This window comes from Aethalodelphis obliquidens, unplaced genomic scaffold (genome assembly GCF_003676395.1).
Source record: "Aethalodelphis obliquidens isolate GAN/ISIS:26980383/991018 unplaced genomic scaffold, ASM367639v1 scaffold46, whole genome shotgun sequence".
Taxonomy (NCBI): Eukaryota; Metazoa; Chordata; class Mammalia; order Artiodactyla; family Delphinidae; genus Aethalodelphis; species Aethalodelphis obliquidens.
Window position 1 is genome coordinate 10,644,819 of NW_020837990.1, and position 26,999 is coordinate 10,671,817.

The 26,999-nt window shown below is 46.5% G+C and overlaps 1 protein-coding gene across 2 annotated transcripts in view; it reads right to left on the minus strand.

Moving 5' to 3' along the window:
- Nucleotides 1–653: 653 nt before the first annotated feature.
- TTC12 (tetratricopeptide repeat domain 12) overlaps nt 654–26,999 on the minus strand; it is a 46,458-nt gene continuing 20,112 nt past the window's right edge. Inside the window, exons 8-21 of one of the 2 annotated variants that reach the window (XM_027082280.1) lie at nt 24,878–24,938; nt 24,260–24,448; nt 23,053–23,122; nt 22,221–22,309; nt 19,941–20,109; nt 15,368–15,460; nt 14,237–14,297; nt 13,311–13,448; nt 12,755–12,853; nt 12,211–12,279; nt 4,320–4,421; nt 2,890–2,989; nt 1,807–2,032; nt 654–788 (exon numbers count right to left, since the gene is read on the minus strand). In XM_027082280.1, the coding sequence (XP_026938081.1) occupies nt 713–788; nt 1,807–2,032; nt 2,890–2,989; nt 4,320–4,421; nt 12,211–12,279; nt 12,755–12,853; nt 13,311–13,448; nt 14,237–14,297; nt 15,368–15,460; nt 19,941–20,109; nt 22,221–22,309; nt 23,053–23,122; nt 24,260–24,448; nt 24,878–24,938 (1,542 nt within the window). In that variant the 3' untranslated portion in view covers nt 654–712. Of the gene's footprint in view, nt 2,033–2,889; nt 2,990–4,319; nt 4,422–12,210; nt 12,280–12,754; nt 12,854–13,310; nt 13,449–14,236; nt 14,298–15,367; nt 15,461–19,940; nt 20,110–22,220; nt 22,310–23,052; nt 23,123–24,259; nt 24,449–24,877; nt 24,939–26,999 lie in introns of both variants that reach the window. The other variant, XM_027082279.1, reaches the window with a different exon arrangement.

A 26,999-nucleotide genomic window follows, 5' to 3' on the forward strand; every position in this document is an offset into this window, starting at 1 on the left:
AAGTGGAAGAGTGGTGGCACTTATTGGACTTTTTGCTTAGGGACTTGGGGTCCAAAGGAGACCCTGTCAGTTTCAGAGTGGACTGAGGGCAACTGCAAGGGAGCAGTGCCTTTCGGGGGTGGGGTGGAAGAGCAAGGTGGGTTAGAGAAATAGATTATGTCTGTATTTGTGAGAGTTCAGGACAGAAACGGATCCCCCCCTGCTCTGGCACTGGAAGCAGAAGACAATTTAAGGGAAGGGGGGAGTCACAACATCCTTGCATGGGGCGGAGGAAGGCAGCGGGTGATGCTTCCAGGACTGACTCCCCTGGACCCTACAGAACTCCCTGCTGGGGAGCCACACCCACCACTCAACCCACTGAATTCAAGACCGTGCGCCACAGCCAGGCCTGAGGAGGCTCACCACGCAGATGCCGCTGCAGCTGTGTCTTGGCACTTCAGAGCTGGAAAACAGAGGCCAAAACGCCACTCCTGAAAGACCTGATGCTTCTAGCGCGTTGCCAGCAGAAAACAGCAAGAGGGGCAGGCGGGGCGTTAGGCAGAACCTAGTTCCTATCTAGAACCGCTGCTTCCCAGAGAGTCTGGGGAAGTTTTGTGACCAGTGAAACCAACAGGCGAGCACTCTGAAGATCAGTATTCAGGTCTGGAGTGGATATTCAGAAAGTCTTTATTGGCACAGGAGCAAGCCAGAGCTCACACGGACGCCACGTCTCTCAAGAACTGTCCATGTACTTCATGGTAGAGTTGAGAATCTCCATCCCGTGAAGCTCTCTCAGTACAGCAGCAAACCTGTCATAATCAGAACACAAACTCCAGGACATAAATGCCAGGGTGCAGACACCTGGCCCCCAGAGGCATCCCCCCTCAGGCAGAAGCCGGCTGGGAAATCAGGACAGGGCAGCAGCTGTCGCCCTGGGGAGCCCTAAAGATCAAAGTGGGGAGACCCTCAGGAGGCCCACAAAACACGGCGACACTCGCCGTGTGAGTGGCAGATGTGACAGGGACCTGCGGGACCTGCTCTTGGGAGCTCCCCAGCAGGTTGCCACAGCGAGCCCATCCTAGCTGATGTGCTTTGCTTTCTGTAGAAGAAAGATTTTATCCATCCCTTCCATTTGAACAATCAGACAGAACTCGAAAAGACCGTAGACGTCATCCAGGCCCACCCTCTCGTTCAGAGGAGGGGTGGGAGGGGGAGCCTGTGCGAGAAGGAAGCAGGCAGGCCAGAGGCCCTCCCCACCATGGAAGGCGCCCCCTCCTGTGCCAGGGCACCACGTTCAGCCACAGGTGGGCACCTTCCAGGAACGTGAGGACCAGGCATTCCAGCGCCTCAGATCGGGGCAGAGCGGGGCGGAAGCCTGGGCTGAGAGAGGCGCGATACCCAGATCAAGCACAGGCTCCTGTCCAAGCCTGTTGGGTGGTCTTAATCATGCCGCTCCCCAACCTCGTCTGTTTTCTCCAGCGTAAGAATTTACCCTATAGGACATTCTCCCATACGCTTAGGTCCCAAGCAAAAAAAAAAAAAAAAAAAAAAATGAAGTTGGGGAGGTCTGTTTCTGGAAAGCAGAGGAGAGAGAAAGGAGACAGAGAGAAAGGGAGATGGTGTGCGAGGGAGGAGGGGTGGAGAGAGGAGTGGCTGGAGGAGACTGCGGGAATGGAGCAGACAGAAGACGACGGCCGTCGGTGCCCGGAAAGATCCCTGTCCCATAACCAGGTTCCCTCTCCGGCTGCAGCCTGAGCTCTCCCCAGTGCCCTGGGGGTGGGGGGCACCCTCCACAGAAGCAGCTGGGCTCCCTGCCGCGCCGTGCACCTGGGCTCGGCCGTGCACAGCTTCCCCAGGGCGATGCCCGCGTTCAGCTGCACGGCCGTCTTCTGAGCATCGCCGCCCGCGAGCTTCAGCAAGACCAGCACGATGTCCGTGGTCAGCAGGGACGAGGCCACGTGCGGCACCTCCATGCAGTTCCCCAGGCAGAGGGTGGCGTTGCCCACCAGAATCTCATCCTCCGAGCCCAGCAGCTGCATCAGGACACCGAGCTCTACAGGGTGGAGGAGAACAAGCAGGAGGCTGGCAGTGGAACATGGGGGGCACAGGGAGGTGGCAGTGGATGGACATGTCACTTACTCGGCAAATCCCTATTGAGTGCTCTGAAGCTCTCTGGCTCCTGGCTGTGTCTCTGAGGGACCTCAGGAGCCCGGGGCAGAGCCTGGCAGGACTCAGTTGTCCCGGGAATGCAGGCTATGCATCAGACAGGTCTGTTCTCTCTACATCCCCAATCTGAAGCTCTCAGCTCCACCCGACAGCCCCTACCTGAGTGGGAGGCTATGGGCTGGCACCCTGTACCTGTGGGGCCAGGAACAGGTTCTACAGGAAAGGTTCCTGCCCCCCACTCAGTGGGGAACCCCGTTCACGCCTGTGCGGCCCAGAGGAGGTGGGAAGGAGAGCGTTAGCAGGACCCCTGCCCCGCATGACAGGGCAGTGACTAGACTAAAGACAGGCTCAGCCTCTCCCATTCTCCTTGGTCACTAAGGTGTTTCCCCTGGGAAGGAAGAGCACCCGTGTTAGGTCAGTCTAAGCAGAATGCTTTACAAACAATCCCAGTTTACTTGGAGTGGGGAGGTAGCTCCCAGCTTTGATTCTGTTATCTTTGAGCTGTTTCCCAGCTGAGTCTTCCAGCAAGGATGTGGTACCTGTGCGCGGCCAAATGCTAATTGAGAGCTTTCAGAGCTGGAGGTGAGGTGACGTCATCTTCATACACACTGCCTGAGTCCGGGGCGGGGGTGACGCATCATCCTCAGTCTTTCCTCCCTCCTCACCGGCAGCTCCCTTTGCAGCTTCACGGCTTGACTAACCTCTGGGTTAATGTAGGCTCCACTTAAAGCAACTATCACTTACTTTTATCCAGTCTTATCAGCTCTTCTCGTGCTTCATGATAACTATTAGTGCAGATGGCGAGTATCTTTACCGCATAACGTGACGCAGTCTGGCCTCCTGCCTAGATTTCAGAGTGAAATTAGGAAAAGAAAATCAATGCCACGGTTGCTCTCGGCCAGAAACCACAGTGAGCAGCTGTGATTGGGCTCGTGGCTTCCTAGACTTCTGAGCCAGAGCTCTGCTGACAATAGCGTGTGCTTCCTGGCGAGTGGGCCTGGTCCCTGCTGGGATGCAGTGCCACTCACATCCTCCCTAACGTGGCCCTCACTCCCGCTATGAATGTAGGCCTGTCATGTACACCTGAGTAATTACCTGTGGAAGGCTTAGGAGTGAGTGGCTGAGAACAGAATGGTGCTGTCGACTGGCAGATGTACCAAAAAGGGAGGAAAAGGCCTTCCCGTGTCATTTCACCGTTTGAGAATGAGGGTTGACTTGAGAAGGCTGTCAGGCTGACAGGTCTGCATGGAGAACATTATGAACCTAGATCATTTTAAGAGGTGACAACTGTCGAATCATAACCCTTAAAATCACCCCATGTGGGGTCTTTAAAATGCATGTGTGTGTGAAGGCGTGCATAACGCACATGTGTGTGCATGCAACCAGCAGGCTCCGGTGGGTGTGCAAGAGTTATACAGAGTGAATGACGGCCATCATCCACGTGGCTGCCTAAACTCACACCCACCACGCTGCCCCTCAGTATCCCCCCTGCCCCAGAAGCAGCCCCCCGACAGAGCACGCTTCCTGGTGCCACTCAGCCTGGGTTTTAGGAGTAAGTCTCCCGTGGGGTCACCACGGTAACGTGGGGTAGTGAACCTCACTGGGCACATGCATCGCTGGCGGGACCCAGAGATGCGACCTAGTAACTCACCTCCCCCTTCAGGAGAATCTAGTTAACTCTCGTACTAACTCACATAGATTCACTGCACTCATATTGCGGGGAAAATCTGAACATCCTTTTAAAAGCCACACGGTTACTCTGCAGCCTACATATCTCATAAATGGAGTTATCTCCAACCTTCTCCAGGTAACTGGATAAAGCGTCATGAGCAGGAAACCATGAACAAAACCGGGACCTGAGAAACCTTGTTGAAGCCACTCAGACCATCTTTTTTGAGGACAGAGGCCATACGTTTTTAAAGTGAGGTTTAAGTGGTAAGCAGCTTTTACGGATGCATCTAATGAACAAGTATTTGTTCAACAATCTTACACTGCTGGTCAGAGCAGAGTCTGGGTGGACAGGCAGAAGGGAATCTCTATTCGAGAAGGTTAGAAGCTAGCAGGGGGGAAACAGAAGAACCTTAACTGAACAAAGCCCTCCTTAGTTCTGTTCCCCAAATAAAATATGACACTCCCGGAAATTCAGGAGGTTGTAACCAATGAAGTTATTTTACCTTCAGGAATTTAACCATTTTCTTCACCACTCCCGCTCTGAGGGCCTCCTCAACAATTTTCGGAGAGGAAACAAGGGTGCGGCTAAGAACGCCAGCAGCTCTCTGAGTGAAGCAGAAAGAAAGGCTGATTAAACGTTCCTAAGTGGGGAGGGGCAAGAAAGGGGCAGGGGGTTAAGGCCACAAACTACCTTGTATACAATAAATTAGCTACAAGGATATACTGTACAGCGTAGGGAATATAGCCAATATTTTATCGTAACTATACGTGGAGCATAACCTTTAAAAATAGTGAATCACTGTGTTGTACACCTGAAATATATAATATTGTACACCCACTATACCTCAATGGAAATTTTTTTCTTAAAATGCTGATGACCTTTTAAAGTCAACGAGTAGTTTGGTGAGGCAAAAACAATCATTAATATTAGATGCAAAATAATACCTTGACTTTAAAAATACAATGGCCAAGGAATTGATAGCAAGTCAAGTACTGTCCTTTATAATAAAGCTGCTGAGTAGGCAATTCTAAGGGCCGCCAACATTGCCCCCGGGTGCACAGAGGCCCAGTTTATTCCAGCTTCACACAGGACCAGCGTTCAACCCTTGGCAAGAAAGTCCTGCCCTGTATCACCCGTGGGGCTCTGATATCAACAGGGCCCTTATTAGATGGTGGACTTCCTGGATGGATCCTCTGGGACTTTTAGCTTTTCCTTTATCTTTTCTAAATCTTTGTCTTTTTATTCTATTTTCTGGGAGACTTCACTGATTTTATTTTCCAGTTCTGATTTTTAAAAAAGTAGTTCTGTTACCATTTTACGGCCATAACACTATCTTGAATCTTTCTGAAGACACGAGTGATAGTTATTTTTTCTTCTGTTTTCTACTTCATCTCTCTTTTTTGAGAGTAAAATTTTCTGCTTACCTTGCTTTGTCTATTTATTCGAATGGCTTTCCTGATATGCCTGGTGAGATCTACCCTTAGCTCTCCAGTCACATTTATGAAAAAAGCAGTATGTTTGGGTACACTATGTTTATGGGAAGTTTATCCACTGACAGGTGGAGAGGTGGCACTCTCAAATACTAGAAAGCAAAACTTTTTTCTCTGGTCTTTCAATTCCTTTAGGAAAAAATGGCTCATTCTATGCCTGAGGAATAGATGCCTGGTTGCCAGATGCAGTCCCCCCATCTCTTACTTCTGTCCTCTGCTGTAGCTGGCGGTTTGAATTCTCGATCTTCTCCATGGAGCTGCAAGACAGACCCGCTACCCCCCAGCTGGGCTCCCCTCGTCTGTCCTCTACACGAAGGCTTCTTTAGCCCTGCCGCAATAATTACCAGTCTGGCAGCTGTTCTCCATTTTCCAGAAACTAGCTAAAATAACTTACCCTTTGGTGGCCTCTTGCCTGTTCACTTTGTCAGTGTGCGTTTCTGCCTTTTTTCCCCCTAATGTCTTTAGTCTCATTTTAATGAAGTCTCCAGAGCAAGAATGGACAAACCTGTGTATTATCATATCACCTATCTTGTTTCCCTCATCTGCTTCCTACCGGGGCTAGGATGTGACTACAGCTGACAGTACAGCTCTCTTTTCAGGCCCAAGGCAGTAGAGAGAGCACAGTATTAAAGGACCGGGTTCCCTGCTAAGGCTACTGCCCTGCTCAACAAGCTGGTGAGCACCCACCTAGCTGTGGCCAAGCAGAGTCCTGGGGACATCTACCCCAGAGTCCTTGAAGGGCCAGTGTGGAACGAGTGCAGGCCCAGCTTTAGACCCAAGTACCCAAGAACACTGGTGCTTACCACTTTTGGGGTCGTGTATCATTTTTGAGGATCTGATGAAAGCCGTGGTGCTCTCCAGTCCCATGAAAATGCACATACACTCAGAGTTTTCTATACAATTGCTGGGGGTTCCAGGGAACCTGAAGACCTACCACATCTTCCTGGAGCCCAGGTTAAACAGCTTTGCCCTGTAAGTCTGGATTGACTTCAGAGAAGCTGTGGGCTTGCTGGCCACAAACAGGATATGCTGGGTCTACTTGGAAGGTTTTTACAACCCGGGAACCAGTCCCCCGGCTATGATCCTTTTTTTTTTTTTTCAAAAAAAAGTTTAATACAGCAGGTTCTCATTAGTTATCTATTTTATACATATTAGTGTATATACGTCAATCCCAATTTCCCAGTTCAGCCCACCACCATACCCCTTCACGTCCCCCCCTTGGTGTCCATATGTTTGTTCTCTACATCTGTGTCTCAATTTCTGCCTTGCAAACCGGTTCACCTGTACCATTTTTCTAGATTCTACATATATGGGTTAATATACGATATCTGTTTTTCTCTTTCTGACTTACTTCACTCTGTATGACAGTCTCTAGATCCATCCACGTCTCTAAAAATGACCCAATTTCGTCCCGTTTTACGGCTGAGTAATATTCCACTGTATATATGTACCACATCTCCTTTATCCATTCGTCTGTCGATGGGCATTTAGGTTGCTTCCATGACCTGACTATTGTAAATAGTGCTGCAATGAACATTGGGGTGCATGTGTCTTTTTGAATTATGGTTTTCTCAGGGTATATGCCCAGTAGTGGGATTGCTGGGGCATATGGTAATTCTATTTTTAGTTTTTTAAGGAACCTCCATACTGTTCTCCATAGTGGCTGTATCAATTTACATACCCACCAACAGTGCAAGAGGGTTCCCTTTTCTCCACACCCTCTCCAGCATTTGTTGTTTGTAGATTTTCTGATGATGCCCATTCTAACCAGTGTGAGGTGATGCCTCATAGTTTTGATTTGCATTTCTCTAATAATTAGTGATGTTGAGCACCTTTTCATGTGCTTCTTGGCCATCTGTATGTCTTCTTTGGAGAAATGTCCATTTAGGTCTTCTGCCCATTTGTTGATTGGGTTGTTTGTTTAATATTGAGCTGCATGAGCTGTTGATATTTTTTTTGAGATTAATCCTTTGTCTGTTGATTCGTTTGCAAATATTTTCTCCCATTCTGAGGGCTGTCTTTTCGTTTTGTTTATAGTTTCCTTTGATGTGCAAAAGCTTTTATTAGGTCCTATTAGGTCCCATTTGTTTATTTTTGTTTTTATTTCCATGACTCTAGGAGGTGGTTCAAAAAAGATCTTGCTGTGATTTAGGTCAAAGAGTGTTCTTCCTGTGTTTTCCTCTAAGAGTTTTATAGTGTCCGGTCTTACATTTACGTCTTTAATCCATTTTAAGTTTATTTTTGTGTAGGGTGTTAGGGAGTCTTCTAATTTCCTTCTTTTACATGTTGCTGTCCAGTTTTGCCAGCACCACTTATTGAAGAGACTGTCTTTTTTCCACTGTATATTCTTGCCTCCTTTGTCATAAATTAGGTGACCATAGGTACATGGGTTTATCTCTGGACTTCCTATCCTGTTCCATTGATCTATATTTCTGTTTCTGTGCCGGTACCATATTGTCTTGACTACTGTAGCTCTGTAGTATAATCTGAAGTCATGGAGTCTGATTCCTCCAGCTCCGTTTTTTTCCCTCAAGACTGCTTTGGCTACTCAGGGTCTTTTGTGTCTCCATACAAATTTTAAGATTTTTTGTTCTAGTTCTGTAAAAAATGCCACTGGTAATTTGATAGGGATTGCATTGAATCTGTAGATTGCTTTGGGTAGTATAGTCATTTTCAAAATATTGATTCTTCCAATCTAAGAATATGGTATATTTCTCCATCTGTTTGTGTCATCTTTGATTTATTTCATCAGTGTCTTATAGTGTTCTGAGTACAGGTCTTTTACCTCCTTAGGAAGGTTTATTGCTAGGTATTTTATTCTTTTTGTTGCAATGTTGAATGGGATTGTTTCCTTAATTTCTCTTTCAGATTTTTCATCATTAGTGTATAGGAATGCAAGAGATTTCTGTGCATTAATTTTGTATCCTGCAACTTTACCAAATTCATTGATTAGCGCTAGTAGTTTCCTGGTGGCATCTTTAGGATTCTTTATGTATAGTATCATGTCACCTGCAAACAGTGACAGTTTTTCTTCTTGTTTTCCAATTTGTATTCCTTTTATTTCTTTTTCTTCTCTGATTGCCGTGGCTAGGACTTCCAAAACTATGTTGAATAATAGTGGTGAGAGTGGACATCCTTGCCTTGTTCCTGATCTTAGAGGAAATGCTTTCACTTTTTCATCATTGAGAATGATGTTTGCTGTGGGTTTGTCTTATATGGCCTTTATTGTTTTGAGGTAGGTTCCCTCTATGCCCACTTTCTGGAGAGTTTTTATCATAAATGGGTGTTGAATTTTGTCAAAAGCTTTTTCTGAGATGATCATATGGTTTTTATTCTTCAGTTTGTTAATATGGTGTATCACATTGATTGATTTGCGTATATTTGAAGAATCCTTGCATCCCTGGGATAAATCCCTCTTGATCATGGTGTTACGATCCTTTAAATGTGTTGTTAGATTCCGTTTGCCAGCATTTTGTTGAGGATTTTTGCATCTATATTCATCAGTGATACTGGTCTGTAATTTTCTTTTTATGTAGTATCTCTGTCTGGTTTTAGTATCAGGGTGATGGTGGCCTCGTAGAATGAGTTTGGGAGTGTTCCTCCCTCTGCTATATTTTGGAAGAGTTTGAGAAGGATGGGTGTTAGCTCTTCTCTAAATGTTTGAAAGAATTCACCTGTGAAGCCATCTGGTCCTGGACTTCTGTTTGTTGGAAGATTTTTAATCACAGTTTCAATTTCATTACTTGTGATTGGTCTGTTCGTATTTTCTATTTCTTCCTGGTTCAGTCTTGGAAGGTTATACCTTTCTAATAATTTGCCCATTTCTTCCAGGTTGTCCATTTTATTGGCATAGAGTGGCTTGTAGTAGTCTCTTAGGATACTTTGTATTTCTGCGGTGTCTGCTGTAATTTCTCCTTTTTTCATTTCTAATTTTATTGATTTGAGTCCTCTCCCTCTTTTTCTTGACGAGTCTGGCTAAAGGTTTATCAATTTTGTTTATCTTCTCAAAGAACCAGCTTTTAGTTTTATTGATCTTTGCTATTGTTTTCTTTGTTTCTATTTCATTTATTTCTGCTCTGATCTTTATGATTTCTTTCCTTCTACTAACTTTGGGTTTTGTTCGTTCTTCTTTCTCTAGTTCCTTTAGGTGTAAAGTTAGATTGTTTATTTGAGACATTTCTTGAGGTAGCATTGTATTGCTATAAACTTCCCTCTTAGAACTGCTTTTGCTGCATCCCATAGGTTTTGGATTATTGTGTTTTCATTGTAATTTGTCTCTAGGTATTTTTTTATTTCCTCTTTGATTTCTTCAGTGATCTTTGGTATGTAGTAACATATTTTTCAGCATCCATGTGTTTGTGTTTTTTATGTTTCTTTCGCTGTAACTGATTTCTAATCTCATAGCATTGTGGTTGGAAAAGATGCTTGATGTGATTTCAATTTTCTTAAATTTACCAAGGCTTGATTTGTGACCCAAGATGTGATCTATCCTGGAGAATGTTCTGTGTGCACTTGAGAAGAAAGTGTAATCTGCTGTTTTTGGATGGAATGTCCTATAAATATTAATTAAACGTATCTGGTCTATTGTGTCATTTAAAACTGTGTTTCCTTATTAATTTTCTGTCTGGATGATCTGTCCATTGGTGTAAGTAGGGTGTTAATGTCCCCCACTATTACTGTGTTACTGTCGATTTCCTCTTTTATAGCTGTTAGCAGTTGCTTTATGTATTGAGGTTCTCCTAAGTTGGGTGCATATGTATTTATAATTGTTATATCTTCTTCTCGGATTGATCCCTTGATCATTATGTAGTGTCCTTCCTTGTCTCTTGTAACATTCTTTATTTGAAAGTCTATTTTATCTGATATGAGTATTGCTACTGCAGCTTTCTTTTGATTTCCATCTGCATGGAATATATTTTTCCATCCCCTCACTTTCAGTCTGTATGTGTCCCTAGGTCTGAAGTGGGTCTCTTGTAGACAGCATATATATGGCTCTTGTTTTTGTATCCATTCAGCGAGCCTGTGTCTCTTGGTTGGAGCATTTAATCCATTCACGTTTAAGGTAATTATCTATATGTATGTTCCTATTACCATTTTCTTAATTGTTATGGGTTTTTTTTTGTAGGTCCTTTTTTTCTCTTGTGTTTCCCACTTAGAGAAGTTCCTTTAGCATTTGTTGTAGAGCTGGTTCGGCGGTGCTGAATTCTCTTAGCTTTTGCTTGTCTGTGAAGCTTTTGATTTCTCCATGAAATCTGAATGAGATCCTTGCCGGGTAATCTTGGTTCTAGGTTCTTCCTTTTCATCACTTTAAGTATATCATGCCACTCCCTTCTGGCTGTAGAGTTTCTGCTGAGAAATCAGCTGTTAATCTTATGGGAGTTCCCTTGTATGTTATTTGCCATTTTTCCCTTGTTGCTTTCAATAGTTTCTCTTTGCCTTTAATTTTTGTCAATTTGATTACTATGTGTCTTGACGTGTTTCTCCTTGGGTTTATCTTGTATGGGACTCTCTGCGCTTCCTGGACTTGGGTGGCTATTTCCTTTCCCATGTTAGGGAGGTTTTCGACTATAATCTCTTCAAATATTTTCTCGGGTCCTTTCTCTCTCTCTTCTCCTTCTGGGACCCTTATAATGCGAATGTTGGTGCATTGAATGCTGTCCCAGAGGTCTCTTAGGATGTCTTCATTTCTTTTCATTCTTTTTCCTTTATTTTGTTCCATGGCAGTGAATTCCACCGTTCTGTCTTCCAGGTCACTTATCTGTTCTTCTGCCTCAGTTATTCTGCTATTGATTCCTTCTAGTGTAGTTTTCATTTCAGTTATTGTATTGTTCATTTCTGCTTGTTCTTTAATTCTTCTGGTGTTTGTTCCTTAATTCTTCTAGGTCTTTGTTTAACATTTCTTGCATCTTCTCGATCTTTGCCTCCATTCTTTTTGCAAGGTCCTGGATCATCCTCACTATCATCATTCTGAATTCGTTTTCTGGAAGGTTGCCTATCTCCACTACATTTAGCTGTTTTTCTGGGGTTTCATTTCGTTCCTTCATCTGGTACATAGTCCTCTGACTTTTCATTTTGTTTATCATTCTGTGAATGTGGTTTTCATTCCACAGGCTGCAGAACTGTAGTTCTTCTTGCTTCTGCTGTCTGCCCTCTGGTGGATGAGGCTATCTAAGAGGCTTGTGCCCAGGCTGTGATCCTTGAAGGGCTGGTTTCCCAGACCTGCCCTGGATGTGACACCAATTATTTCTCTAGGTTTAGGGCCCTGACCTAATAGGCATAAAAGTTGGGGTGATTCCTAATGCAAGTGAAGAACACATCCCAGGATAATGGCAAACAGCCTCTTGAATCATATCAACATTCTCCTCCCGATACACTGTGCTAACCATAGGCCTTCTTAATTTTCTTAGCCAAATGTCAGAAACAGAAGAAAGCCATTCCAGCATATATCTCCAAGGGGGCTAAAACCATTATGCATAAACAACCTTCAGAATCACTGGCTTCAAAATATGTGTCTGGCTTTTTTGACTATGGAAGAAAGATTCCAAATAAAATCATTTGGCCTGTCCAATTTGCACAGAGATGGCTTGATATAGGACAAATCAGACAGATTACCTTGGATAAGCTGTTACGGGCCACAGTTTACAGAAAACGGATTCTTAACTGGGGTTCCTGGACTCTAGGGCCTCCACAGATGGGCACTGGTCGGGGGTGTCACCAAATCCCCTGAAACCATAGGCAAATTTGGTATTTATGTGCTATGGGCATTGTTTTGAGGAGTATATAATCTGCCTCATATCTCAGAGAATCAGTAGAATCTGAAATGTGTGGTGACTTCAAAATAAAACAAAACAAAAGGAGAACAACAAAGGAAGCTGTTTCTGGATTTCCCTGGGAGAAGCTTACTGTGAGGATTCCTCCATCCTGGCTGTTCAGTAAGGACAGGCACTTCCGGCTCACCTCCATGGCCCAAACCTACAACAACAAGGAGCAGGAGAAGGAGTTTGCCTGTCCTGGTCATGGTCCTCTGCCTCTTCCTTCTGAGCGCTCAAGTAGAACCGACCACTCTCCACTCCCTCCCTCTCGCCACCACCACGTCTGTCTACATTTCCTTCACAACATCTTCTTCTACTGCTCTCATTTCTTCCCACATCCAACTCCCCTAACTACAGGGTGACACCTTGAGAGCAGGGACCACATCGTATTTGACTTTGTAAACGCAGAACCTAGCACCGTGCTCAGCGCCCTGGATGCTCAACTGGTTTTCAGAATCAATACCTGACAGAGCGACTCATCCATCCCTCGGCAGCTCAGGGACAGAGCGTCCGCCCAGCATTCCCCATTCCCATTGCCAGTGTAGAAGCACTGCCGTGCTTCTATCCTCTTTGCAGAAATGAGAACAGTTCTTTGCAACAGAATGGGTTAAGGTAGGGAGAAAAGAATGCGGTACCTCAGAGACAAAGGGGGACTGAAGACACAAGTTCATCATGAGTCCCAGGAGGGTATACATGACCTCTCTGAACAGGTCCACATCCTCCTCACACTTGGCCTTTGGAAATAAAACAAGGTGATCAATGATCTTCCTGCAGCTTGTCATGGTCATCTGTTCCCCTTGGCGATGGTCTCAGTAGCACTCACACTCCCTAAAATTGTCAGTGTCATGAACCTAAGTGATGTGGGAAGGTCTGAGCCCGGTTTACAGCACAGAGTGTGTGGCGCCTCATGTCATATGTTGTATGCCCTGGGTTCAAACTGCAGATGGAGCTGTTGAAATGGGTGCTCAAGCCAACTCCACAGAAAACCCTTTGAACATCTCCGGGGTGGAAGAGACTTGATCTGGAGGACTCTGTAAGGCCAGCTGCCCATCAAACCTACTGTTACAGAAGGGGTAAGCCACTGGCCCCAGCACCCTCAAACAGAATTTTTGGAAAAGCCAGATAATGAAGAAGAAGCCAATGCCCTCAAAGCAGGTAAAAGACCAACTTTGACTAGAAAAGCTGAAATACCATGAGGCCCAAGCAGGCATCCCTGAATTCTTCAGAGGCAGACATCTGTCTTCGGGTGGCAGCCTCAGCGCTGAGGTTTCCCATAATGGCAATACACTGGCAGAGAGCTGAGGTGTTGGTGACCTTGGGATCTCTCCTCTAAAAGGGGATGAAGAGAAAGCGAATCTGCAGAGAGCAGGCAAACGATGCCAGAATAATGTCTAGGGGCATCCCTCACTCACCAAAATGTCTGGGAACCAGACAGCGTTATGCCACATGGGGACATCGGTGGGGTCACGCTGCCAGAAAGGAAGGAGGCACACAGAGGGGGAGACCCCAAACCACCTTGGCCTGGAATAGGGAGGCCTGGGGCTTAATCCCAGTCGCTCCATCAACTAGCTGGGGGCACTGGGACAAGTCCTGTCCCTTCTCAGACCTTCCATTTCCACATCTGTGAAATATTGGCGTGTCAGTATGCCCTCTAAGGTCCCCTGAAACTTCTATGGCTCACTGGGGACAGGTCTAGTCACAGCACGCTCTCCTGGAGGACTCCCAGCCTGGCAATTTTCTCCCTCATCAGCTCCAACCACCACACCTGCCCTCCTGACCAAGATGACTGCCATTCAGGGGACAGGGTTGCACGTGGTAATTATGACGGGACTTGGCTCAGAAGAAGACTGATGGAGACTGACAAACTCTCCACCTTCGCCTACTGCAGCCCCCAGGCAGGCTTTCCTCCGCTGTAACCAGCTCTGCCCGTATGCCATCTCCACCTGCCCCCACTGCAGCTGTTTCAACAACCAAGACTTGTATAAATTCCAGCTGTGAATAAATGATTACTCAACCTGAGAGGCAACAGGAGTTCTGGGGTGTAAACTGTGTTGAAACAGCCCCGCTCATGCTCCCAAAAGGGTCTGTCACAGGTGATAAAATGAGGGCTTACTCACCAGCACGCCCGTCAGTGCCAGGAGAACATCTGGAAGGCTGGCCTGGAACCAGACTTGGAATCTGTCGAGAGAACATCAGCCATGATTTATTTCTACCCCGTGCAAACTAAAACATAAATACAGCATCTTGGGTGATGGAGCAGACCGTCCAACCCTGGGCCCGTGTGATTTGCCCCTGCATGGATGATTCATTCGGAACCAAAAAAGGTCATCACTGGGCAGGTAATGTGGCTTTACTTTTTCTTAGCCTGGAGACTTGCTTTTGATGTTAAATAACAGATCTCAGAGGGTGGCTCTCTCATGCAGAAGCTGCTGGAATCCTTAGGTTTCTGCCGAACTGACTTAGCACCACCCCTGCCCTCCCCTTGCTTTGAGTCTACACGCTGTGCGCCGTGCAAACAGGAGACACGGTGTAAGCACGTTTACGTGTCACAGCCGTGAGGAGGGCCCCGAGGCACACACACCTCCACCAGCTAGAGAGGCGAGTACACCCTCCCAGCCCGTGCTGATGGCCGGCTGCCAGCACACAGCTCTCTCTCATTGTATGACGCTTCCTAAGTAAGACGCCCCAAAGTTGATGAGGAAATTAAAAACAAAACAAGATGCAGTTTTTACAAAACTGAAAAGTTATGAAAATCTAAGACCTTTACTGTCTTCCCCAGCAGCAGCTAAACAAAGAAAAAAAAAAATAGCGCGGGGGATGGTTACCCATACTGCCACTGGCGGCCCGGGAGGGCTCTATTTTGTTACTGTGTTTCTCCTCCCTCCCCCTCCCTCTCTCCCTCTCTCTCTCTCTCATTTAATCAACACATGTCTGCCAGGCAGTTCCTATTAGGCACTGATTAGGGGAAGAAGCCTCACTGCATAGCATATTTGCTTGCTGGGAGAGTTACTGTTCTAAGTATGTTACTGCTTCCAAGCTCATTGAGGGCCGGGTTGTCCCCTGCGCCTAGAGGGACTGGAACGGGAGTGGCTGACCACAGCCCCTGAAGACATCAGCTGTCCTACGCGGTGAATCTTGTGATGCTCAGTTGGTCTAGCCTCCCGTGTGCCGGTGCCGCACGTTTTAGAAGATCAGACAGTTCAACAAAGGTTGAAGAAGAAATGTCAATTTCTGGAAACAAAAATTACCTTTCTTCCAGAGCCAAGTCTGTGAGCAGTCCCATGGCTGAGTTGGCCTTCTTATCTGAGAAATCAAGAAACGACACGAGGGCTTCCAACAACCTGCAAAAATCCGTAACACCCTCAGGGTGGGCTGACCTCCAGCTGACAGCATCCCCAACAAGGAGGCTTCGCATGGAGGCCAGGAAGGAGTCAGCACCTGAGTGAAATAAGCTGAAAGGGCCTTACCATGCCCACCAGGAAGCCCAGCCCCTGCCCACCCCAATGAGGCAGACACCCTCCCGTGGGAATGGCTCTACCGCTTTACGTGAGGGCCCAGGGGAATTAACAGTTTGAACCAAAGTTCACTGATTATCAGATGCTGACTTGGAAGGAATCTCTGGTGCCTCTGCCCTGGGACTCTGGCTTGGCCAAGTTGAATCACACAAATGACATCTAAATGGCACCCTTACTAATCTGCTGAGGACTAAGTGGGAAGGCCCCCTAATGAAGTGGGGGATGGAATCAAGATTTAACGAGATTTTGACAGGTTGCTGAATATACCAGATGAAATTTCAGAGAGTTAAACTCAAAGTCTTTCACTTAGAGCTGGAAATTCTGTTTAAGTAACAGAATTGGGAGACCTGGTTTATACCTGACTCATGTGAAAAAAACTTACAAGTTTTTAGCCAGTGGCAAACCTGGTATACGAGCAAACAGTCCGGTGCAGCTGCCGAAAAGCTAATGCAGTCTCAGGCTGCCTTAACAGACTGACCGGCACCAGGACAATGAGAGCAGAAGGCATTTGTCCATCCAGCAAACCCACACCAAGCACCTACAGCGTGCTGAGTGTCATGCTCAGTGCTGGGACACAGTACTGAGCTCCTGTCTCGTACAGGGACATGTGTCAGATGATAGGTTAGAAACAGACACGTGTCAAGTGGGCACAGAGTCCCCCCGGCAAGAGCTGTGGGAGGATGGAGATGAGGGTGACATTTCCACATCACTTGAAAGTGCAGCATTGGCTACGTGTCCCTTTGTCCGTTCAGTCAACAACACTTACTGGCATTACGTGCCAGGTGACGTGGTAGGCTCTGGAGGCACAGGGATGAAACAAGACAAGGCCCCAGCTCCAAGGAGCTTGTAGGCCAGTGTCAGGCACGTGGGGACAGGAGCAGAGCATCTGAGGCAGAGCACACAGCCGTCTCAAAGGTGATGAGGCATAAATCGCAGAGGCACACTTGGGGACTGCTAGCGGTTCCTCACAGCTCGTGCTTAGGGAGCGGGGAGGACAGAGAGCTGCGAGGCTGGGGAGCTGGGCACAGCCAGCCTGGGTCACGGCGGGCCTTCTGGAATGTGTGTACTTTCCCCTGTTAGCCTGTGTCCCGAGTGTGGGCAGTGGACGACTTGCTTGGTGGGGGTGTATGGGGAGGGCTGAAGGCTCTTGAGCCCCTCTCAGTCTCTGAGCTAGAGGAGCCCCCAGGAAGCTGTATTCTAATAAAGCCCCCAGGTGACTCCTAAGCGCTATATTTCTCAGAAATTCAAGAACTAGTCTTAGAGGCAGTAATTTCGGCATTTTAAGCAGGAAAGTAACAGGACAGATGTGCATTTGGGACAAATTCCTTTGGTGGTGTGCTGCAGGTGGATCAGAGCAGGTAGTACAGGAACCAGGGAATCCAACGGGGGGAGAACCGGGGTTTTCCAGACAATAAAGGTTAAGGGACTGCGCTGAGACGGGGCAGAGTAAGAGGCACAGCTGAGAAGAAAGAGGCCTCACAATGACCTAGAAGTAATGATGGGAGACGGTGCAGGAGAGCCAGAGGAAATGAATCCAGGAGATGCGGAGGAGACAGGACTGACAAGTACCATTTTCTCAGGGATGTGGGCAGGAGCCAACCAGGGAGCTCTCAGGATTCTGGCCTAGGTGACGGGGTGGCTGGAAATGCTATCTGTGAAGACAGAAAATTCAGCTAGAGGCTCTGGTTTGAAGAACCGCTTTTGAAACACTAAGTTTATGATACTTGTGACGTTGCGATGAAGGTGCCGAGTTGCAGAAGGATGTTTCCTTGTAACATTTGAGAGGGAGACTTAGACAGGATAATTAGGGCCATGGACAAGAAGAGGGCCAAGGGTAGGATCTTGCGGTCCCTGACGTGGAAAGATGACAGCATAAAGGGGGCTTGCAAAGGGAGCCGAGAAGGAACAGCAGGGAGTGGGAGTAGGGCCAGGAAGAATGATATCATTAGGACCAGATGCCATCAGGCTGTAACAGGAGTTATAGATAGAAAAGAGCCCATCAAACTGGGCTCTTAGATTCAGGAGTACGGCCTCCAGTCACCCACATTTATGGTACTGGGTTTATTTAGCAGCTTGTTCTGGGAGGGGTCTGGAAGTCGAACTACCTGAGGAACGGTTGAGGAAACCAGGATGCTTGACCTGGAAAACATCGATGTCTTCAGACATGTCAAACACTGGGATGTGGGAGAGTTGCATTCTATCCTGCCTGCCTCTACCACAGAAGCTGGAATCATCTTCCCCACCAGGGTGGCATGTGACACAATTCTGACCAAAGAGAAACAAAAGCAGTAGCTCCTCTTGATAAAAGGGACAGACCCAGTTGGTGCTAACCTGTCTTAAAGAGGGATGTGATGCTTGGAGTTGCAGCAGCCTTGTGTGACCATGAGGGAAAGGTCAAGAGAAGGACAGAGACCTTAACCCTGCCATCGTTAAACCACCAAACCAGCTGTTACCATCTTTAGTCTTTTTGTTATGTGAGAAAAACAAGACCAGTTCTCTTGGCCAAGTAATCTGTCAAATGCAGCAGAAAAAATTTTACCTAGCATACGGGTATCATGTCTCTGAAGCTTCACCATAAGTCTGTGATACATGTGAGACACCAGGCACTTCAAGGCTAAGCAGCTTTCCTGGGTCACACAAGTAGAAAGAGACAAGCAGGGGATGTGGGCTCCTGACTGCTTGAATCTAAAACCCCAGAGCTTTTCACAAAGGGATACTGGCCCTCACTCGGCTCCTGTCCTTGCACACTTGTCCCTTCACTTTCTCATTTGGAGAGGAATGTGAGGGTCATGGAACCTGTGTGCAGCCCTGTCCTGTTTCAGACTATCTCATTTCATTTCAGAGAACATGTTCCATCTCTTTCCGGTTTAACTGGAGATGGACATTAATGAGAAGAGTGGGCACACAGGTAACAAACTGAGGTTTCTTTGTCTAAGGAAAGTAGGCAGGACTACACAAGATGATCACAAATGCCAAGACACTGGAAAAGTTCAAATGAAACTCAAGCAATTCAAAGATAGCTGGGGAGAAAGCTTATGATAACTATAGCTACATTTACTCAAAGAGACCAAAACCAAATGAAAAAACATATGATGAAGGTATTGAGGAAATGACCGCAGAGTCATTTGAAATGTGAAATGCGCTTTTGAGGATTTAACTCTGCTAACGATCCGTTTGCCTGTGTAGGTTGAGCTTCGGGGGCTGCCAAGGCCTTCCCTGTGAGCCATGGGGCTGCTGAGCTGGGCTGAGAAGGGGAGAGTCACAGCCAAGGCTTATCCTGTCCTCAGCGCACATGGACTTCCTCACTGACATGGGACCAGCCCCAGAGGCCTCGCTGTGGTCCAAGAAGGTCTGACACAGCTTCATATTTGATTGCTTTCCTTTTGGGGAACAGAGAGCAGGAGAGAGGCTCCAAGGCCTGGGAGACAGCTGGCTGAGATGTCCCGAGTCACTAGCTGCACTTTCTCCTGCCGCATCTGTGAAATGGGGTAATGACACTTATCTTGCCTCCCTCCCAATGACATGATAGTGAACAGAATCGGAAGCCAACTTCTGTTTTTAGGTTACATGGGAAGCATTTATAAAGCAAAGGTAGAATCATTGCTACTATTTCTTTTCGGTTGAACCACATGAAATTGCCAACGTGCAGCCTTTTGTGACATAAAAAGCGGCAATTTCACATATTCGAACTAATAATCTTTCGAAGGAAAAGCACTGGGCAGAATCACTGTGCTTCAGCCATTTTTAAAAAAAGTTTACTTAGGAAAGAGGAGCATCCCATTCCTATCACCTTAAGCCTTGGAAAGACCTACATGTAACAGTTTGAAATGTGTTTTATTTACTTATACCCTACCTTGCTCCAGAAAGGGTTTAAGGATATGCAAAATCGGATGGTATTACCTAAAACAGGAATAAATGAAGAAAAGTAAGGACAGGAACAGGGTAGAGCCAGGACTGAGGTTAAAAGGGCAGAAACAAATAGCCTATTTTACAGTTGGGTTCCCAATTGCTGGTTTTGGAAGTGCTGCCATATTTACAAGGCCTGCAATGTCTGTGAGATGGAAACAGGCTCAGGAGAAGTGACACTGTCCATGGTACCAAGTTCAGACAGGAGTGTCCTGAAGGTCCTCATGAGGGAGTGTTCTTCTCAAAGGTTTCTCTTCAGAAAGTCTGTTTCTGATCCTTAATCTGGTAGGCTGGTACCTCTCACATCAGAGATGTGAGACAGGAGCCAGGCAGGTGTTAATGTGGCAGGTAAGGTCTGAGATGCTGCCGGGAAGCTCCCACCCAGAGTGCAGAGCCTTACCCGGTCAGGTCAAGGTGGCCCATGATCAGGCTCCGTCCATTCTCCGTCTGGGCGAGCTGCAGCAGCAGGGCCAGGGTCTGCTGCCGGATGTTCGGGACCCTGGAGGCCAAGAGGGAGGGCAGCAGCTGGCCCATGCCGGGGCGCAGCACAAGTAGGCGCTGGTTCTCCTCTGCAAAACACAGGGCACGTCCGTCTAGCGCAGACCATGACAGCAGTCACACCAGTTCTGTCTCCCCACATCTCAATGGGAAACCCAACTCTTCCCCATGCATTTGAGAGGCAGGATAATGAAGGGTAAGAGCATGGATTCTAGAACCAGACTGCAGGGTCTGAATGACCAAGAAACGACCTTAGCCGAGTCATCAACCCCCGTGCTCCTTATCAGTGGGACGAGGAAGGTGACCAACATAACAGAGTTGTCGTGAGGATCAAGTGAGTTAATACGTGATGGTGCGGAGAACAGGGGCTGGCACACATACATTAGCTATTACCACTATTCTGGCCAGAGGCCTCTCGGTGTACGGTGTTCAGAAATGTGAGGAAAGGAAAAGAAATTAGCTAAATGGTGGGAGAGCTTTAGACCATCGATTTTCACATAATGGCCAGAGCAACTATTTGAGTTTTTTCTAGGAAACTAGAACGATCACATGAGAACATTAATTAATAAAGAATGCTCCCCTTCCTAGGCCATGAGCTATTTCCAGGGCGGTGGCATCAGATTTGCCCGCACCCCACTTTCGCCTGGTGCATTTTCTAACGAGGTACGTGAATTTGAGAGCAGGCAGAGGTACAGGCTGGGGTATGAGGCTAAGCTATGAAACAGAGCAGAGTTTGTTTAGTTTACATAAAAATGAAAAGTAGCTCAGTGCAAACAATTCAAATAACACAACGTGTATACAGCTGAAAATGAAAGTCCTCTTCTCTCGTCCATATCCCCTCCAGGTAAGCCCTTTCCCTAAGGGGGCTAGTATTCACCCTTCTTATGAACAATGTTAAAATATGATACATCCTACCCTGAAACTGGCTTTTCTCTCTCAGTCAGCACTATATCACAGACATATTTCCACGTCTTTACTTTTAAGCATTCCTTTGCCCTTTTTAAAAACTGCTCTGTATTTATTGAATTGGATATACCAAGATTTCATTGATCTGAGATACAGCATGTATGTCACAGGCTGTGTCCGACAGTATTTTTCCAGATACTAAAGAAAGATGTGACCCCAAGGTTCACAGAAACCAAAATGGGCTGCAGGGTGAGGAAGTTGGGCTGCACGGAGGGAAGCATGTCCAATTCATACTGAGGAAACACCCGGTCACCAAGCCTGCCTCCCTAACCCTTGAGCAGGGCGATTTGCAAAAACACTGCTCGGAGCTGGTGCAGTGTTCTACAAGTAGCAGGGCACCTTGGTTAGGATATTAGTCTGAATGTAATTCCCTGCAGGGAAGAGTCCCCCTGATTCTCTAGAACTTAAGAATTCTAGAATTTAACATGATTCCTCCACCCTACTAAAAAATCATATTACCTCATATTCAGCATTTAATCGTTTACAAGCGGCATTTACAAGCTCTCTCGACAGCTCCCCACAGAAGCCTGTGCATGGCACACACAGCTACCACTCTTCCCATTTTCACTGTTTCGTGTCCAAAGTCAAACATTTTCCCCTCATTAAAAAAAAAAAAATACAATTGTTTTAAAAAAATGAGGGAAATACCTAAAATTTTTATTGAGGTCACTAAAGTGATAAGATTGTACAAAAACTCAGTGAACCCCGGAAGAGGCTAATATGCAAAAAAGGAAGAGTTACGGTAAATAACTCCCCATAGCGTGTTACTGTCCCAATATTATGCATTAATTAATCAGTGTCACAAGAGGCCGGCAGGGATGGTTGTAAATCTCATGATGCTGAAACTGGTACTGTGGTCAGCAAAAAGGGAGCACTATTTTTCAGCAGACAGAAAAGGAAAAACTCTGCCTGCCTCACTGCCAGCGCACGAGCTGAAATCACTAGTCTGCAAAGAGCCAGGGCAAGTGCCCAGGTGATGAGGCCACGCATGATGCTGACCGTGACCTTGCCCACCGAGGAGACGGCTGCGAGGTTGCCGGAGACACGACTGCAGCGCAGGTCTCGCTTCTGATCCATATGCTTTTCCAGGGGAGGGTCTAGACCGCCATCTCCAGGGCCTGTCCTAGAGGAACAATCCTGCCTGCCCACACCCCCGCCCCGTAGCCCTCCCATTACCAGCGCATTAACGATGATCGATGGCTATTCCCTGGCTTACCGTTCTCACTGCACACCGCTTGCCAGAGCCTGAGAACAGACACGCATACTGTCTCTTCCACTGCATCTTTTCCTGCTGTGGAAAAGCACCTACAATGGGCAAGGGAGAGCAATATTAAAACTGCAAATCAGTCTTGATCTTCCTTTCAGTTGGTTTTATTTCACCTCCAGACTCCTCAAATGTGGGTTTAAGAAAGTCACTTCCTAATCCAGAGCCGCAGGTCACCAGGACCAAAAGGGACTGCTAGGACCTCAGCTGAGAGCTCCAGGACAAGGATGCAGCCGAGGAAGCTGGGTCTGCACAGAGGGAGGGTGGTGAGCCAGGGGGCAGGGCGTTGGCTGCAGCAGGACCAATGAACTGTGATGGGCCAGCAGACCACTTAGGGTTCGTGAGCCTCATCACACACACAAACGTGTGCCGGTGACTCCGACCCACACCAGTGTCCTAAGCCATGGGAACTGCACCAGAACAGTTGAAATACAAAATAAATTTAGCAAACTACCTCCTGCCATAGGGGTCTTTCTTCAGATACAATGATAGATGAGATCAGCCAGGAACCAGCTGATCTCATTTCCTGTTATGATCAGCAAAGTCCAAAAGAGGACAAGAACAAAGAGCAATCTTGCAAAAACTGGTGGGAAACCAGCAAGAGTGGCCATTTCTCTGACTCTGAAGTGCTTGGAGGAACGCTGGGAAGTTTTCCTAACCCAGTATTGACTGAAGGTAGCGCCACCCAGCGGTCACGCTGCCTGTGTGGTGAGTGTCTGATTTCATGGGAAGTGGTTGTCTTTCCTTTGCTTTGATGCCAGGTTGTCTTTACAAACATCCCTACCTTCTTACGGCCTCATTCTCACTGATGATACTGAATCCATTGTGTGTTCTGAATAAAGTTCGTTCCGTGCCTGAAACAAGTTCAGAGAAAACCGTGTCATCAGACGCCTGAACTGTCTGGCTGCTGTCTAACTGTCACAGAGCCAGATGATAACAGAAACCCAATATGGAATGTCTAGATCACAAAATCCACAGTCCTGTTCAGAGAAGGAGAGCTGAGCCCGGGGGGCCCCAAGAGTGATCTGACAACTCATCATTCTGTAATCTCTAGAGAGTCTCCAGGAGCCGCTTAACCTCCTAGAAGAACAGGCATATCCATCTGTTCTTAATAAATGTTTATTTCAAAGCTGTTTCCAGGCTCTAGAGAGGAACCTATAATCTCCAAGAAACTACTGCAGGGGTGTTTGAGCACCCTCCACTGTACACTGAGGGAAATCAGACTCCATCCATTTGTACAAACATCATTCTGTCACTGAGTAACAACACTGGTTTCAGCCCTGGGATCAGTAATTACAGAAACTATAAAACAGAGCACTGTGGCTCTCGTTAGCAGGAGCACAGCTGATGTTTGCTCTGAAACTGTTTCTACATCCTAAGCAGCCATTAAGTGTAACTGGGATGAACGTTACAGTTTATCCTACAAAATTCTGTCTTCCATTCCTCTATGGTTGGGGGGAAATTTGTGGGGCTGGTACAGGGTGTTGGTGGTGTATATGGGGTCTGTGTCGGGTATGCAAAGGGTGTGCGGGTATGTGCAGCACGTGGGGAACACCCGTGAGGGGTGAATGTGTGTGGTGTGCTTGTATGTGATATAAGCATATATGGTATATTTGTCCCACACGCGTGGTGTGTGTGTGTGTATGTGTGTGTGTGATGTATGTGATATAAGTATACATGATAGTGAGCACATGCTGTGTGTGTGTGTGTTGTGAGTATATATGGAGTGCGTGCCGTCTGTGTGTTTTGTGTCGTATTGTGTGGTGTTTACAGCATGTGTGTCATGTGTCAGCATGCTCTGAGGAGGGGATGGAGCTGGGATGGGTTATGTTTCTTAAGCACCCCCTCTAGCACCTACATTATAGTAGACCTTCAATCAATATTGGTGGAAGGAAGGGAGGAACGGATTCTTTGCCTCGTGAGGACAGACCTCTAAACTCTGTCCCCTTATACTGACAATATTCATGAGATCACACACATCGCTGGCTTACAGTCCTTCATCATGTCAGTCAGGATTTCAATCCCCCCTGCGTAGAACAAGGGGATCTGATCAGGCTTGGAAAGAATCTCCAGAAGATTCTTGGTCGTCACGGCCGTATTCGTGCCTGAAGCCAGTGCTTCCTGGGCTTCCTTCTCTTGAAGGTCTGCTTTCTCCCGAAGATCTACCTGATTCAGGTAGTCTAGCAAAACAAGAAGGAAAACACAACAAAACCCTAACAATCAACATGTCCACACATGGAGCAACCTGTTTTTGAGGATGGGAGGCTGAAAGGCAGAAAGCATTAAAATAATTCAGACTCATCTTCAGCAAGGAAAATTTTAGGAGGCGTGTACAGTTTCTACCAGGAATCTTAAAACATCTTGGGAATTATTCAAGGACAACACTGTTCCTTGTCTAGAAGGCTTGGAGGGAGGATGGTGGAGAAAAGGAGGAAGGCCAAGAACAGAGGAAGAGGAGCAAGGCTGGGCTGTTATGAGAGGATGTGATTGTGCAGGGCTGGGCGTGGCTGTGCTTGCGGCCAAGTGCAGAGAAGGCATGGAGGACACCCCAGGACCGGGGCACAGAGGGAAGGTGCAATTTGAACAAGGACATCGGCAGGAAGTCTCACCTTTCACCTGTGTCTGCAGCTGGGGGTTTATTTCTAAGATCTTCTGATAACACTCTCTAGACTGGAAGAAAGAAACAAGGTCTTGAAGAGTGGTTAGGGGCGAACGGTGATTATAAGAAAGGCACAGGGTATCATTATCTCCTCCCAGCCTCCCCCGCTACCCGCGTCGGAGGCGGGCATGGGGAACGCAGCATGCATTTGACATTTTGTTTAGGCTTCTTTGGTTCTGTGGGGCAACAGGTATTATTTCAAATTTTATTTTAAAAAATAGTGTTGTCAGATACAGCCTGTGATGGAAAATATCCAGTCCTCAATTCTCGTGGCTCATGTCTGGCTGGGATAAGAATAATCATAAGGTAAATGCAAAATTCAGATATGATATTTGCACTGAGAAAGAACAGGAGGCTACCTGTCAGATATGCTCACAGGGAATAAGGAAATAAATGAAGCTAGAAACACTGTCGACAGAGACTTGGGAACAGGAAGCGAGAACTGCCTATTTAAACGTACAGGCTGCAAAGAGCTGGTAAGGGGTCTGTTCACTGGCCATGGAAGAGTCAACTACAACACTTGAGCGTGAGAGGCTCACTGAGGACACTGTTAGATAGAAAGTTTCTGGAAAAGAAAGATTCTTGTTAATGGGGCATGATGATGGGTTTAGGGCAGTACAGTCCTCAGGGCTATCAATGCGACCAGTCACTGAAAGAAAAGGCTCAGAAAAAAAATCCAAAAAAAACAAAAAACAAAGAAACATTCTGAGATAGCTTAAAAGCTCAAGGCTCATCTAGAAGATTAGGATTAAGAAATGAACTGAAGAAAAAGCATCACATTAAAACAGAGAATAGTGTTGCAGGATATCAAACATGGTAACTGTAATAGACTGAATGTTTGCATCCCCCCAAAATTCAGATGTTGAAAGCTAACCCCCAATGTGATGTATCTGGAGGTGGGGACTTTGGGAGGTGATTAAGTCATGAGGGTAGAGCCCTCATGAGTTGATTAGTGCCCTATTAAAGAGACCCCAGAGAGCTCCCTCACCCCTGCTGGCTGTCTATGAACTAGGAAGCAGGTCCTCACCAGACACTGAATTTGCTGGCATCTTGATCTTGGATTTCCTAGCCTCCAGAACTGGGAGAAATAAACCTTTGTTGTATAAACCACCCTATCTATGGTATTATGTTATAGCAGCCCAAAAGGTCTAAGAGAGTAACCCTGTATCCAGCTTCTTTTTAACCCTAGCTCTAATCTATCAGCAATTCTTGTTGGCTTCACTGTCAGTATATAAGCAGAACCCTAGCACTTCTCACCACCTTCATCATCACCAACGTGGTCCAAGCCATCATCATCTCTCACTTGGATAATTTGTTGCAATAGCCTTCTGACTGGTTCTCTCTTCTTACATGTCAAGATATATTCTCAATACAGCAGAGTGATCCTTTAAAACATGAGTCAGATCATTTCTCTCCTTTACTCAAAACCCTCTGATGGCTCCCAGCTCACTCAAAATAAAAGCCAAGGTCCTTCCAAAAACCTGTAGGGCCCTAGGGGATCAGTCCCCCACGTATCCCCCCCAACCTGCTCACCTCATCTCCTCTCACTCCCCTCCTTGCTCACTCCATTCTAGCTAGCCCTCTATCTGGACCACTCTTCCACTGTATAATATATCCACATGGCTTGCTCACTTCACTCCTTCCCTTCCTCCAGAGAAGCCCTCCCTGACCACTCTCTGTAAAACCAATCTCACCTTCACCACTTCCTGATTTCGTTTTCTCAGTAACACTTATTGCTACCTAACATATTACACATCTACTTATTTGGCTTCTATCTTGGGACAAGTCACCCCTACCACAAGAATGTGAGTTCCCTTAAGTCAAGGATTTTGTCTTGTTTGCTACTGTATTCCTGTTGCCTAGGACAGTGCTTGGAACATAGACGCATGCATTAAATATGTGCTGAGTGAATTAATTAACTGAATGAATGAATAAGTAAATGGAACTTGGTGGAGGGGGGAGATTAATATTTTCCTTTTTACTTCTCTATTATTTGACCTTATTACAATAAGTCTGTATTACTTTTAGAATTAAAATCCAACAAAGAATAATTTTTTAAAATGTACAACGGG